Below are 15,912 nucleotides of genomic sequence, written 5' to 3'. Positions count from 1 at the left end.
TAGTCACTGAAAACCTTATGAATAGCAGAGAAACACTATCAGATATAATGCAAGAAAATGAGTCCCTCAGATTGGAAGGCACTTAAAATGAGACAGGGGAAGAGCTGCCTCCTCAAAGTAGAGTTGACCGTGATAACGTGAATGGAGTAAAGCTCATGGGAGAAAAGCCTGCAGGAACTTCATGTGCTGATGGGGCAAAGCTCAGAATGAAGAGAAACAGCTGTAAACATCCACTGAAAATTAGAACATGGAATGTATGAAGTATGAATCTGGGAAAATTGGCAGTTGTCAAAAATGAAATGGAACACATAAACATTGATATCTTAGGCATTAGTGAGCTGAAATGGACTGGTATGGGCCATTTTGAATCTGACAACCACATGGTTTACTATGCCGGAAATGACAAATTGAAGAGGAATGGAGTTGCATTCATTGTCAAAAAGAACATATCCAGATCAGTCATAAGGTATAATGCTGTCTGTGACAGGATAATAACCATGCGCCTACAGGGAAGCAGAGTTAATATCACTATTATTCAAATTTATGCACCAACCACTAGTCAGTGAGGATGAAACAGAAGAATTCTACCAACTCTTCAATCTGAAACTGATCAATGCAATCAAGGTGTATTGATCATTGCTGGTGATTGGAATGCAAAGGTTTGGAGCAAAGAGGAAGGACCAGTAGTTGGAAAATATGGCCTTGGTGATAGAAATGATGCTGGAGAATGCATGATAGAATTCTGCAAAATGAATGATTTGTTCATTTCAAATACGTTCTTTAGACAGCATAAGAGACGAATATACACATGGACCTCGCCAGATGGAATACATTGAAATCAAATTGACTACATATGCAGAAAGAGAAGATGGAAAAGCTCCATATAATCAGTGAAAACAAGGCCAGGAGCAGACTGTGGAACAGACCATCAATTGTTGTTGTTGTCATTGTTGTTAAGTGCTGTTGAGTCAGATCTGACACATACCAACCCTGAACAGGGTTTCCTAGGCTATAAATCTTTACAGGAGCAGAAAGCCTCATCTTTCTCCCACAGAGCAGCTGGTAGTTTCGAACTGCTGACCTTGAGTTCGCAGCCCACTTCACAGAGCTCCTCATATGCAAATTCAAACTGAAGCTGAAGAAGATGAAAACAAGTCCACGAGCGTTAAAATACAACCTTGACTGTATCTCACCTGAATTTAGAGATTATCTGAAGAACAGATTTGATACATTAAACACTAAAGACTGAAGAGTTGTGGGATGACATCAAGTACATCATACATGAAGAACGCAAAAAGTCAATGAGAAGACAAAAAAGAAGGAAAAGGTGAAAATGGATGTCAGAAGATACACTGAAACTTGCTCTCCAGTGTAGAGATGCTGCTAAAGCAAGTGGAAGAAATTAGGAGGTCCAAAACCTGAACAGAAAATTTCAAAGATCAGCTCAAGAAGATAAAGCCAAATAATTACAATAAAATGTGCAAAGATGTGGAATCAGAAAACCAAAAAGGAAGAACACGCTCAGCATTTCTCAAGCTGGGGGAACTGAAGAAAAAATTGAAGCCTCAACTTTCGTTACTGAAAAATTTTCAGGGCAAATTACTGAAGGATGCAGAAAGCATCATGAGAAGATGGAAGGAATACACCAAAAGGAAACGGTTAATGTTCAGTCATTTCAAGAGGTAGCATATGATCAAGAGCCAATGATATTTGTACCCATTCCAAATAGAGGTGACCCATCAGAATGCGGAAATCATCGGACAATCTCTTTGATATCTCATGCAAGTAAAGTTTTGCTAAAGGTAATACAGAAATGGCTACGCGCATACATTGACAGAGAACTACCAGAGGTTCCAGCTGGATTCAGAAGTGGCCGTGGAACAAGGTATATCATTGCTGATGTCTGATGGATCTTGTCTGAAAGCAGAGAATGTAAGAAAGGTGTTTACTTGTGCTTTATTGACTACACAAAGGCTTTCGAGTGTGTGGATCATGACAAGCTATAGACAACACTGCAAAGTATGAGTATTCCAGAACATTTAATTGTGCTCATGAGGAATCTGTATGTGACCCAAGAGGCAGATGTTCGAACACAACATAGAAAGACTGAATGGTTTAAAATTTAAAAAGGTGTGCGAGTAGGTTGTATTCTTTCACCATACTTATTCAACCTGTATGCTGAACAAATAATCTGAGATGCTGGGTTATATGAAGAAAAATGTGGCATTAGGATTGAAGGAAGACTCATTAACAACCCATGATTATGAAGATGATACAACCTTGCTTGCTGAAAATGAAGAGGACTTTCATTTACTGATGAAGATGAAAGAGCACAGCCTTCAGTATACATTACATCTCAATATAAAGAAAACAAAAATCCTCACCACTGGACCAATAAACAACATTCTTATCAATGGAGAAAAGATTGAAGTTGTCAAGGACTTCATTCTTCTTGGATCAACTATCAACACTCACGGAAGCAGCAGTCAAGAAATCAAACCCCTACACCTATGGAAGCAGTAGCTCAAAAGAGGGAACAAGTCCTTACAGCAAGAATCATTCCCACCCCCTCCATACACAGAGTAGACAGGGACAGGCAACTTGGACATCGGCTACCCAAAATGGGGGGTGGGGAGGTACAAAGGCAAGAAGTGACTGGCTTACAAGCTTTCAAGAGGGAACCTAGACCCAGAGGGCCTGGAGGAAGGTAGAATCTCCAGTGAGTAGTATTCAATCTGACTAGGCAGGGCTGATGCAACGAAATGCAGATGGGTCTCTTGTGATAACAATAGTGAATAATTGTTATCAGGACTGACTGTGAGGGTTGGAAATGTAAGGGTGGACGTTTTATAGCAAGGAGGGGAGTGATTGACTTTTCAGTCTGGGAGCAGAGGTCCCTAGGACCATCAAGGGAGAAGAGCAGAGAGCGGGACCCTACCCAGAGAAGCAGTGATGCCTGAAATGGAGCCAGAGATGATGATGTGGAGCTATGGAGCACCTGGAGACTCTAGACCCAGAGAAGGAGAGCGACTGTCTGCTGAAGACCTGGGGGGCATGAGGGAAGGATTGCATGGAGGGGATTGTAACCATGGCAATGAGACGATATACGATAGAATGAATGTACAACTAGTGTTTTCCCATGTAAACTGTCACATAATTCACAATAAATAATTTAAGAAAAAGAAGAAGAAATCAAACCACATATTGCATTAAGCAAATCTGCTGCACAAGAGCTTTTTAAAGTGTTGAAGAGCAAAGATGTCAGCTTGAGGACTAAGGTGCACCTGACCCAAGCCATAGTATTTTCAATACCCTCATATGCATGTGAAAGCTGGACATTGAATAAGGAAGACCGTAGAAGAATTGATTTCTTTGAGGTAAGGTGTTGGAGGAGAATATTGAAAGTGCCATGGGCTGCCAAAAGAACCAATAGATCCATTTTGCAAGAAGTGTAGCCAGAGTGCTCCTTGGAGGCCAAGATGGCCAAACTTCTTCTCTCTTACTTTGGACATATTGTCAGGAGGGTCCAGTTGCTGGAGAAGGATATCATGTTTGGTAAGGTGAAGGGTTAGAGAAAAAGAGGAAGACCCCCAACGAGATGAATTGGCCAAGTGGCAGCATCAATGGGCTCAAGTGTGGCAACAGTTGTGAGGTTGGCCCAGGATCTTTTGGGGTTTATCTTTCCTGGGGTACATTTGGCTTCTTGAATGTTTATCTTCTCATCCATCAAGATGTCAGGGAAATTTTCTTCCAAAATCTCTTCATCTATCTCCTCTGTGGACTTCTCTGAATCTTCCTTTTTGGGAATGCCAATAATTCTTAAGTTATTCCTCTTCATGTTATTCAGCATGAATATTAGACTCTCTTCAGAGAATCTTTACTGCTTGCTTTTCTATCTTTGTATTGAGAGATTAGTCTTCCAGTTCCCTGGTTCTGGCTTCCCTCTCTTCAATTCTGTTCCTTTCCCCTTTCAGTGTACTGTCCATTTCTGATATTTTCTTACTAATCATCTGGACCTCTTTTTGCAGGTTTTGAATTGTTTCCAATGCTGTACTGATCTTGTTGATTGTTCCTGTAGTACTTTCCGGACTTCCTTTTTTCCTCCACCCCTTTTTGGAACATTTGAATTTGTTTCCATATCATTCTTCTGAATTTCTTCTCAGGCAAATCCAAAGCCTGCTCTTCTTCTTCTGGAAAGTCTTTGTCTGTTTCCAGTGCATTTGTCTCAGTTATTCTTTTCTGTTTTGGGACATACTTTGAGATATTTTGTTGTATGGTTTGTTTTCTTTTTTTGTCATTTTCTGTAGTTAGATAGGTTTTTAATGCTTAAATGGATGTTTGTTGCTAAATTATTAAGCTTACTGAGTTTCTCCAGTTGGGTATGATCAGGAGATAGGATTCCCATTTCATGTGGAATGTCTAGCAACTATTATTGGCTCTTGTCTCAGTGGTGGAATATTATGGATTATGCTTGTAGCTTGGCTATATGGCCATAATTGCTGTCTCTTCTTGAGTAATGTAGGGAGAAAATGCTCCCACCTCCAGGAAATAAGTGTGATCAAGAGGACCCAAATCCGAAGCAATATAAAACCAGAGACAAAAACCACCACTCCAAAACAAAAATAAAACCATAGCTGGCTGGCCAGTCACCTTCCTGTGCAGGTATTGTACATGCACCGTGGAAACCTCTAGCAATGGGTGGAGTTTTCCACTCAATCAGGCCCCTCCTCTAGTCACTACCCTAGAGGTATGCACATAGATATTGAGAAGTTAATGGGAGAAAGATTGTCTACTATTTTTATCTCTGAAGGTCACTTAGGTATCTGTGTGTGCACAACGTTGATTCTCGAAATAGTTGTGTCCTTTTATGTTGAGGTTTTACCGAGTGTTCATATGGCTTGTCTGTTTAGCCAGACCTGCTTTTTTTTTTCTTGCTGGTAGGCAGGGGTAAAGGGTCCCACACAAGTTAACTTTAGGGCTGGGTCCCAGAGACAGACATCATAAGCAGCCACCAAAGATTCAACCCGTGGGACCAATGGGGCTCTTCCTCTCTGTGCCATGGGAAAACTGTGGGCTCAATGCTGGACTCTTTTGGGGTCACATCCCCACCTTACTGAAGGCGACTGGGCTGGGCAGAGAAGGTGTAACAGGGAAGGGGAGGAAAAAATGTGTAGAATTGCCCCACACCACCTTTTGCAAATGTCACTGTACTGATTTTAGCAGCAGTTCACTGTGGTGGTCCAGCTTTGGCCCTGTCCTTTGAACTCAGCCCAGGCAGAGTGGCCATAGAGGGAGTCCCGTGACCCAATCAGTTTCTTAAATCACAATATTTTCCTCTATACAGTGATTTTTTTTCCACCAGTGGGTGAGGGAAACTGATGCCCTGAACCTCATGCTTGATCCAGAGCTCTGGCACTGTTCTGTGAAAGCAGCTTTTCTGGGTTTTCAATTTCTCCCCAACGGAGCCTATTCTACCTGACTCTGCTTCTGCCACCTCCAAAACCGGAAGTCAAAAATGATTATATTCTTATATTTTCATTATTTTCTACATTTAAAATACCTGACAATAGATATGTATTATTCTTATATGCACATAAAAGATGTGCTAAAAATAAAATAAAATACCCCTTTTCACATAGTTCATGTAAATGGGAGGTATCACTAATAATGGAGTCACATTACCCCCAAAACCACTCCTTATCCACATCTTTCCCTCTTACTCTGAGTCTCAGATTACCCTTTTGTGAATGAAGAATGAATTATACATAAATGTAAAGCATTGAGTACTGGAGACTCTTCATATATCTTAGTTCTTTCCCTTCACTGAACTTCATGAGAGCATCTGCTTTTATTTTACACTTAAGACTTTTAAAATCCAAGAGTGATAACTCAAGTGTGTTAAATTATATGCGGACACTCTATCAAATGCATATCCTGAGCAGAGGACAGCTTTGTAAGGAAGTGAGAACATGAAGTGGTGGGAATGGTTGACACCAAGAATAGAAACAAGGTTAAGAAAAACTAGACTGGAGAAGTTTAATTTCATGGATGGCCAATGTTTTGTTTCTTTTTCTTTCAATGGCTCAGGCAAGAAATAGGGGTAGGGCTCAGAACAATTTTCAACCAATACCACTTGTCAAGACCTGCCACAATCAATTACTGGTCATTAATGCTCATTTACTCAACATTACTGGTGACATTGCTGGTCCTGCATCACTTGAATTTACTGGATATGGCTTTTCTATCCAAAGTCTTCTTAATTCCCACCAAGTGATTGGATGGGATCATGTAAATAATGTATACAGACTCTAAAGTTGGGATTGGTTAGTTTTCCCCTCAATTGTGTTGTTGCTAAGCACCTTTGAGTCAGTTCTGGCCCATAGCAACCCAGTATAGGGTTTCTGAGGAACGGAAGGTATACTTGAACTACCGATCTTTCAATTTAAACAGACTTTGCAATCCAATGTATTAATCCACAGTGCCACCCCAGGACTCTAAATTTTACCTTGTTGTTAGGTGCCATCGAGTCAGTACCGACTCATAGCGAGAGACCTTATGCACAGCAGAATGAAACACTGCATGATCCAGGGCCAACCTCAATACTGTTGCCGTGCTTGAGCCCATTGATGCTTGCATTTTGCCAATCCATCTCGCTGGAGGTCTTTCTCTTTTTCTCTGATCCTCCACCTTACCAAACACGATATCCTTTTGCCGAGGCTGGTCTCTCCTGACAATATGTCCGAAGTAGCTAGGCTTAAAACGAGCTATCTCAGAATCAGAGATGAAAGATCCCAAGACCACCAAGAAGAAAGACCATGAATGGAATAAGATACATCAAGAAACAATTGCAAGAGGAGATGACAACAGAGACAACAGCAGAAGCAGTGTCATGGAGAGACAGAACAGCTTCAGGCTCTAGGTCTATTGACTGAGTAAGCTGAGTGCCTACAGGCAGGAGACTGACTTGAAGAATGTGTCCTTTGGACATTCATAGCTTGGCTAAAAGGACTTTGTATCACTTGACCTAGTAGGGCAGAGGCCAAGGGGACCACATGACTGAGAGGCTGAAGGCCACTGAGTGTGCCTGCAGTATGGAAGACAAGAGGTGTTCCTGACTAGATAACTGCTTCTGAGCTGATTTTGATCCTGAATTGTACCCTGTTCATGTCCCTAATAAACGCCATAACCAGGAGTATTGTTATGAGTTCTGTGTGGCCATTGCAATGGATCGTCAAACCCAGATGTGAAGCACAGAGTGCTGTGGGGGGAATGGTTGATGTCTGAATAGGGTAAAGAAGGTTTTCAGGTGGAAGCATATCTGACTTCTGCTTCAAAGGAATTGACCTTGGGCTGATTTTGTGTTTAATTCTCTTTCCTCCTTGTGAAGACAGGGGGAGTCAGACATGGCTCCGACATGATTTTTGCAATCACCTTCAACATTGTAAACATGTTTGCCACCATTGTTGCTACTATTGTGCCAGTCCATCTCACAGAAAGTCTTCCATACCTCAATGGCCCTCTACTTCACCAAACATGATGATGTATGGAGGCAATTGTAATCATTGAAATGAAATGAAACACAATAGGATGAGTGTAACCTGATGTGTAAACCTGATCTTTCAGGAAAGAATACAATAGGATGAGTGTAAACCTGATCTTTCAAGAAAGTGAGGTGGCACTGGAGGCACTCACTCATCTATGCCAAGAAATTTGGAAGACAAATATCTGGCCAACTGACTGGAAGAGATCTATATTTGTGCCCATTCCAAAGAGAGGTAACCCAGTGGAATGAGGAAAACATTGGACAATATCTTCGATATTCGATGCGAGTAAAGTTTTACTAAAAATTATACAGAAATGGCTGCAATCATACGTTGACAGAGAACTTCGCAGAGATTCAAGCAGGATTCAGAAGTGGATGTGGAACAAGGGATATCACTGCTGATGTCCGATGGATCATGGCTGAATGCAGAAAATACCAGAAAGATGTATACCTGTGCTTTATTGACTACGCAAAGGCTTTCGATTGTGTGGATCATGACAAGCTATGGACAACATTGTGAAGTATAAGTATTTTGGAACACTTAATTGTGCTCATTAGGAATCTGTACATGGACAGATTGTTTGAACAGAACATGGGAACTCTGAATTGGTTTAAAATTAAGAAAGGTGTTCAAAGGGTTGAAGTCTTCCAACATACTTATTCAACCTGTATGCTGAGCAAATAATCTGAGAAGCTAGGTTATATTTAAAAAAAAAAAAAAAAAAAAAAGTAGCATCAGGATTGGAGGAAGACTCATTAAAAACCTGTGATATGCAGATGATACAACCTTGCTTGCTGAAAGTGAAGAGGATTTAAAATACTTACTGATGAAGATCAAAGACCATAGCCTTCAGTATGGTCTTCTCAATGTGAAGAAAACAAAAATCCTCACCACTGGACCAATAAACAACATTCTTATCAATGGAGAAAAGATTGATGTTATCAAGGACTTTATTCTTCTTAGATCAACCATCAACACTCATAGAAGCAGCAGTCAAGAAATCAAACAACGTATTTTATTAGGCAAATCTGTTGCACAAGACCTTTTTAAGCGCTGAAGAGCAAAGATATCAGCTTGAGGACTAAGTTGCGCCTGACCCAAGCAATCGTATTTTCAATAACCTCATATGCATGCAAAAGCTGGACAGTGAGTAAGGAAGACCATTAGAAGAACTGATGCTTTTGAGTTATGGTGTTGGAGGAGAATATTGAAAGTGTCATGAGCTACCAAAAGAATAAACAGATCTATGTTGGAAGAAATGCAGCCAGAGTGTTTCTTGGAGGCCAGGATTGCCAAACTTCATCTCTCATACTTTGGACATATTGTCAGGAGGGAACAGTTTCTGGAGAAGGATATCACAATTTGGTAAGGTGGAGAGAGGAGAAAAAGAGAAAAGAGAAAAAGAGGAAGACCCACAACAAGATGGATTGGCAAAGTGGCAGCATTGATGGACACAAGCATGGCAACAGTAGTGAGGTTGGCCCAGGACTCGGCAGTGTTTCATTCTGTTGTACATAGGGTAGCTATGAGTCATATCATCTCAATTGCACCTAACAACAGGAACAAACCTGATGTTCTCCAATGTAAATTATCACTCAATTCACAATAAAAACTTTAAAAGAAAAGATTGTGGCAATATTTCATTATTATTTAATTCAATTTTTCCACAAACTTTTTGAAGTACCTTTGTACATCACTTCTAAATGCCAAACAAAGATGCCAGATTTACATAGCACGCCAAAGGAATACAAACTTGGATGATAACCTGAGTATAAATTGATTTTCTTTTAATATTAATGAGCATATGACTTGGTCTAGTTGACCTTCAAATTCCAATCCCCAAATCTGTTGCTGTTGAATCAATTCTGACTCATAGCAACACATGTTGTTGTTGTGAAGTGCCATCAAGTTGGTTCTGACCCATAGCGACCCTGTGTAGGTTTTCCAAGGAGCAGCTGATGAGCATGAACCACCAACCTTGCAGTTCAAATGGCTTTGCATTCTCATGCATTAACCCACAGTGCCACATCAGGACTCCTATAGTAACACATGGGACACAGGAAACCAGCCCCATTGGGTTTCCAATGCTCTAAAGTTTTACTGAAGTAGACTGCTACATATTTCTCCCACAGAACAGTTGAGGTAGAACCACTGACTTTTCAGTTCACCTCTGTGACACCGTAGTTCCTAAGTTTAAATTGTCCGTATTGTTGTTGAGTGCTATCCAGTCGGTTTCAACTTATAGTGATTCTGTATAGGGTTTCCAAGGAATAGCTGGTGAGTTTGAACCACTGACCTTGGGTTCCAAGGACCTTGCTGTCCAGTGCTCATTCTACAGCACTACACCAGGACTCCTTAAATTAGGCACTGATTTAATAAGGCAGGAGCGCCAGGATGTAAAAGTAAACAGCACTCCCCCTCTTTCACCGCACCTTGGTTGTAAGTGGATTAACAGTGTTGAGCTAACCAAAACAGGTTCTCTTTCACTTATGAAGATGAACTATACCAGGAAGTTTCAAAAGTGCATAGGAAAAGTTTCATTATCTTTTAATTCCATATTGCCATGAACTTTGTGAAGTTTCCTTGTATCTTAAAAACAATCATCATAACAACTTGATGGTACTTTCAACCAGAGTACTTAATACTCCCAATATGAATTTTGTTATTATTTTTTTATGTTTCCTTCATCTGATAAGGAGCCCTGGCGGCTCTGTGGGCTAGATGCTGGGCCGCTAACTACAAAATTGTTGGTTCAAAACTACCTGCTTGTCTGAGGGAGAAAGATGATGCAGTCTGCTCCCATAAAGATTTCCAATCTTGGAAGCACTTAGGAACAGCTCTCTGTCATGCAGCATTGCTATAAACTGGAATTGACTTGATGGTATCAGGTTTGATTTTCATCTGATTGTATATTTGAGACTTTAAATAGCATGACATGTATACTCCTAGACTTATTTATTAAGGATTAAAAGTGAAAACCCGTATGAAATTCATAGTTAGGATATTTTTATCAGTAGAGGAAAAAATGTTTGGTTGTATGCTTTGAAGTCTGTTTCAACTCGTAGTGATGAGTCGGAACTCATAGAATTTCCAAGGCTATAAATCTTTGTGGGAGCAGAAACTCTGATTTTTCTCCCATGGAGCGACTTGTGGATTTGAACCATTGACCTTAAAGTTAGCAGTGCAATGTGTAAACCCACTATGTTACCAGGGAAGAAATCCCTTAATAATTAAGTGCATATCTTATTTTACCAATAAGCTCAGATAGCCTATCAACCCAAAGATGTTTTCCCAGGCCAATTTTACCTTGGAGATAATTTCAGTTCAGTTCTGGTTGCTATATCCTTAGCTTGTACTCCATGTGATGAATTATTCATCAACATTCTTCTTCCCTCTCATATTACATCCTCCCAAATAAATTCCTGTCTATACATTGACTGTACTGAGTCACTAGGAACAAGTATCCTCAGCTTGTAGAACAGAATCTAGGTCTTGATGCATAAACCAAACAGCTGTCTCTCCTCCTGTTAGCAGATTGTACTGTCAGTAATTACATGTAGTAAGTTAGCAATGTATACCTGTTCTTAGTTCCTGTTAAAAAAAAAAAGTGCAGAAAATTTGAGCAAAATTGTCATAGAAGGTACCCCAGAATATGACACTGCCTTTTGAATTTCATCACAGAATAATTTTTATATATTTAAATCTCATCTCCCTAAACAAAGGTAGGAAGGAGCTCTGGTAGCGTAGTGGTTACGAATCGGGCTGCGAACCATAAGGTCAGCAGTTCGAAACTACCAGCTGCTTCGCGGGAGAAAGATGAGGCTTTCTACTCCCATAAGGATTTACACCCTCGGAAACCCTGTACAGGGTCGCTATGGGTTGGAACCGACTCGAAGGCACTTAACAACAACAACAAACAAAGGTAGGAGTACTGATGTGGTGCTATACGATAAATCCTAGACTGCTAACCCTGAGGTCAGCAGTTTAAACATACTAGCCACTCCTCTGAAACTCTATACAGGGTCACTATGAGTCAGAACCAATTTGATAGCACTTAAAAACAACAACAAATAACTATACATTAGCCAGCTCATTTTTCATTTGTTTGCTTTTTTCTAATACTTTCACTACAAAACTTTTAGGAAGTTTTAACGGAAATCAAAGTTATGACAAATGCCAACTAGCAAGCAAAGTTGTTAATAACTACAAGAACCTAAAACATTCCTTGGAAATTATATAGGAAAGAGAGAGGGAGGGGAGAAGGGAGACCATAGTGTTTTCATATATTCACATCTGATTTTCATGTATAACACACACATTATTTGTATAAAAGTACAGTAGTGATTCCAGGTTCCAGGAAGAAGATATTGGATCAGGACCAAAGACTGAAAACAAAGGACTCTTTTAGGATCTCTGATCAGCAAAAATGTCCTGCCTCTTACATTGGAGGGTGTATACGCCTTTCTATAAGTGATCTCGCAATGTAGAGCTTATAAATAGTACTGATGTCACCAGCAAGAGATATTTCTGCATGGAAGCTAATGAAAGAGAATATTTGAAATGAATCCTCAACACTATGACTGCATTTTAACCTCAACCTGACCTCAATCTTGGAGGATTTCAATGACATCTGACATTTTTTTCATCCTAAACATTGCATCTGTCAGTCAAGACAGCATTTCCATTTGTATTAAACATTTATCCTAAGTTGAACTGATAATCAATTTTAAACAGTACTCTTCTGTACATGCTACTTTTGAATGAAATGCAAAATGCTCTATTTTAATTGAAATTAGACTGCATACTAATATGAATTTCAAAACACTTATTTTACCGAAAGAAAAAGGGTAAATAGATAGTAATAATTTATTTCTATAAAATCCTTAGAACTTCACATTTAGTATTATGAGGGAACCGCATTTATGAAATATGACAGATGTCCTCACTGGCGCTACCACCATGAAAAGTTTTATTAAAAAAATTTTTTTTCTTAAAGAATTCTAAGGAATTGAGGCTGGCATGAACAATTAATGGTGTGAGATCCTAAAAGCATCAACACACATCACAGCGTATTTCTGTAAAGGTGTGATGTCTTTGAACCAAACAACTCCACAGGGGAAAATATCAGCTGAAAGCATTTAAATTAGATAATCTCTTGCTCTTGTTTCCTAAACTCCATTATGTGACTTCATGACACTTAAACATTTTCATCACAAGCTAAATGATTAGAATACACAAAATACTCCACTTAAAATAAACACTACTTCATGTCTTTCCACTCTAAATGTACCAGGTTTATTTCTCTCTCTGTACATTGACCTTAGAGCTCCTTATCAGAACCTATGTTAGTATCTGACATCAGTTATATTTTTCAATATATCAAATGGTTTCTAAACCAGGGATGTCAGAACATTGATTTGAGAATTATGGAGGAAGGTGTCACATGATTCTTTGAAACAGTGGCAATGAACAAGAAAAGAACTACCAATGTGGTAAATCCATCTTCAGGAATAAAGAATTTATTCTTTCAGTTTTCACATTAGACAGTCCTCTTGCATCGCCAGCTTTCAAGACTGCCTCAATGGAAAACAGTTCCCTCAAACAAGACCACACCTTTTCACATGCCAGGGGGTATCAAATGACTTATCAGTAGAAGGTTTCAATTGCCATGTATTCCATCCCATCTGGCACATTTGGTAAGTGTCCTGTCATCTTCAGAGCTCCCATAAAATCAAATGAGGTTTCCTTTGAGAATGCATTGCATCTCAGCTTCTCCCTCTACCCAGGCCCGTTTCCATTCACGGGTGTTTTGTTTATTCAAGGTCCCTCCTGTGATGGTTAAGGTAATGAAACATCTTGGCTAGGCTATGGATTTCAGTTGTTTGGAAGATATTTTGTAATCATCCTGTATTCTGTGATCTGATGTGATTAACCAAACAAGCAAAATGGGAATTTGGAGTGAGGTATGTGACTTACATTCTAATATATATGGATATTCTCACAAAGTTTACTGTCTCTGTAGCCTGCTTCTGAGTCATAATCTCTTGGACCTTTCATGCTTGGAACATCAGCCAGCAATCAGCCATCTGACCTACAGATTTTGGAATATACCAGCTCCCACAGCCTTGTGAAATAGCAGCCTGCCATCTGACCTTAAGGGTTTGTCAGCCCCTGCATCACCGGGTCAGGAGAAGCCTCCATCCTGATGCCGAATCCGAAGATTTGAGATTTGCCCACCACCACAACTGTATGGGGTATGGTTTCACTCCTTTAAATAGCCCAGCCTAAAGACACTGCCTTAATAAACATCTGCTCTCTAATCCCATATCACAATTTGTCTTCTGGGAAACACAAACTGCATATGAGCCAGGTAACCAGTTTCATAAATTGGTCTGTATTACAGGGTAGCTATAAGTTGGAACTGACTCGAAGGCACGTAACAACAATAACAATTGTGTTCTGTGAGGTGAATCCACACTATTATGCCCATTTTACAGAGAAAACTGAATATGAATACTTTATCACTACTTGTCATTTCCTGAAATCCTTATCAGAGGTCACAGAAATTGTGATTGTCCGAGCCAGAATTTACAAGTGGCTTCATAAGTCACACTGTTTAGCAACTCTCCTCACTACACAAAACACACCATTTAGACAAAGAAAGAAAAAAAATTACAAGGTAACATGAAACAATGATGCAGATACTAAAACACTAAAATTCCAAGACTGATCATCTAAACACCAATTTAACAAGTAGGAAATATCATGGCAAGTATAAACCTATTTATATATCAGTTTAAGATAAAGTAATGCATTCAATATATTTTCCCAAAAGTTTCAACTACATTGCATGGCTTATAAAACAGGTCTAGAAAGGAATTCACCCTTATGCCAAAATCTTCATCCAAGTAGTAGATAGGTTTACAGCAGGGGACAACAACACTAGTAAGATATGTTCACCATGATATGGTCAATCATTCAAAATCAACAGGGCAACATTTATTTAAGAACAAAATCAGAAGGGATGGGAAGGTAGGTGGAATGCAAATAGGAACCACAGCAGGAAGGGAGGGGATTGCAATCCTTGAGATGAAACAAAGTGTATAATTTGTTGAATTTAAAGCTGATGATCTTGTCTGTAAACCTTCACTCATTACACAATAAAAAGTTAAAAACAAACACAGATATCTGTACAAATACAACTATCTATTCTGACACCAATGACAGATAAAATACAATCTAAAATACTAACACATTTTTGTATAGAGACTTGCCACTTAATTAGAATGAAAAAAAAAAGAAAGGATTATTTGACTTTTCTTCAGATAATATATTTTATAAGCCCTGGTGGTGGTGTGCTGTTAACTGCAAGGTTGGCAATTCAAATTCAATAGCGACTGCTCAGGAGCAAGACAAGGCTTTCTGCTCCTGTAGAGATTTATAGCCAAGGAAACCCTCTACAGGGTGGCTAGGAGTCCGAATCAACTCAGCAGAACACAAGAGCAGTAACCTCAAAATGATGTCTTCAATATTTTTCCCTTGCATTTTTTCCTGAAAGTAAGATTTTCCTTTACATTTTCCTTCTTCTGGGGATACTTGGGTCAGCAACATTTTCCCACTGAATGGAGAATAATGCTCTTGCCAAAACTATATTTCTAACAATCCCTTTCCAACATTTCTGCCTTCTTGTTATGTCTTGGATAATTAAGATCTCTAGTAGGTGGCCCCTAAAGACCACTTTTTTAAACTGATTCCTGATGTTTTTGTTGTTTTTGACTGCCATCGAATCGATTCTGACCCATAGCGACCCTGTATAGGGGTTCCTAAGAGTAGCTCTAAATGGCAGAACCAATTGATTCTAGTAATTTGAATAAACATCTTTTCTAAACATAATTTCTCTGACCACTTGCCTTATTTCATACTTACTTTCAATAGAAACAAATATAAATGCATATATAAAATTTGAAAAGGCTAATGATGGAAACTTAGTGGGTGAGTTATTTGTTTGTGTTGGAAATAGAGATGTTTATGTGACCTGTAGGATACAGCCCTGGTTTGAAAGGTAGCTTGAATCACAAGGTCAGTGATTCAAACTCACCAGCCTCTCTTGGAAACCTGACTCAATGGCAGTTAACAACAGCAGTAACAAAGAAAATTAGATTTACTCCCTGAGTCATTTTGCTCTATAAAACAAATCCGAATGGCCCTTTTTTAAGAGTTTGTTATTTGAAATGTAGTAAGTAGCCTCATACCTTCATCATTGTAGACTTGAAGAGTTCCTTCTGAAGCAGGGGTGGGCTCAGCAGCAGTGTTGACACCATCTATAAAGCCAAGAGAAGAAACACTGCCTTAGAATCAATACTGTCAT

The 15,912-nt window shown here is 39.3% G+C and overlaps 1 protein-coding gene across 1 annotated transcript in view; it reads right to left on the bottom strand.

Moving 5' to 3' along the window:
- The window catches only part of LOC102828254 (O-acetyl-ADP-ribose deacetylase MACROD2-like), a 328,020-nt gene that overhangs the window by 115,348 nt on the left and 196,760 nt on the right, over nucleotides 1-15,912 (bottom strand). The window contains exon 5 of the mRNA XM_006860742.1: nucleotides 15,797-15,865. Coding sequence (XP_006860804.1) covers nucleotides 15,797-15,865 — 69 coding nt within the window. The remainder of the gene's footprint in view (nucleotides 1-15,796; nucleotides 15,866-15,912) is intronic.

This window comes from Chrysochloris asiatica, unplaced genomic scaffold (assembly GCF_000296735.1).
Source record: "Chrysochloris asiatica unplaced genomic scaffold, ChrAsi1.0 scaffold00039, whole genome shotgun sequence".
In the NCBI taxonomy this organism is placed as follows: domain Eukaryota; kingdom Metazoa; phylum Chordata; class Mammalia; order Afrosoricida; family Chrysochloridae; genus Chrysochloris; species Chrysochloris asiatica.
Note: the sequence above shows the minus strand (reverse complement) of the source record. Positions and strands in the feature narration are given on the sequence as shown.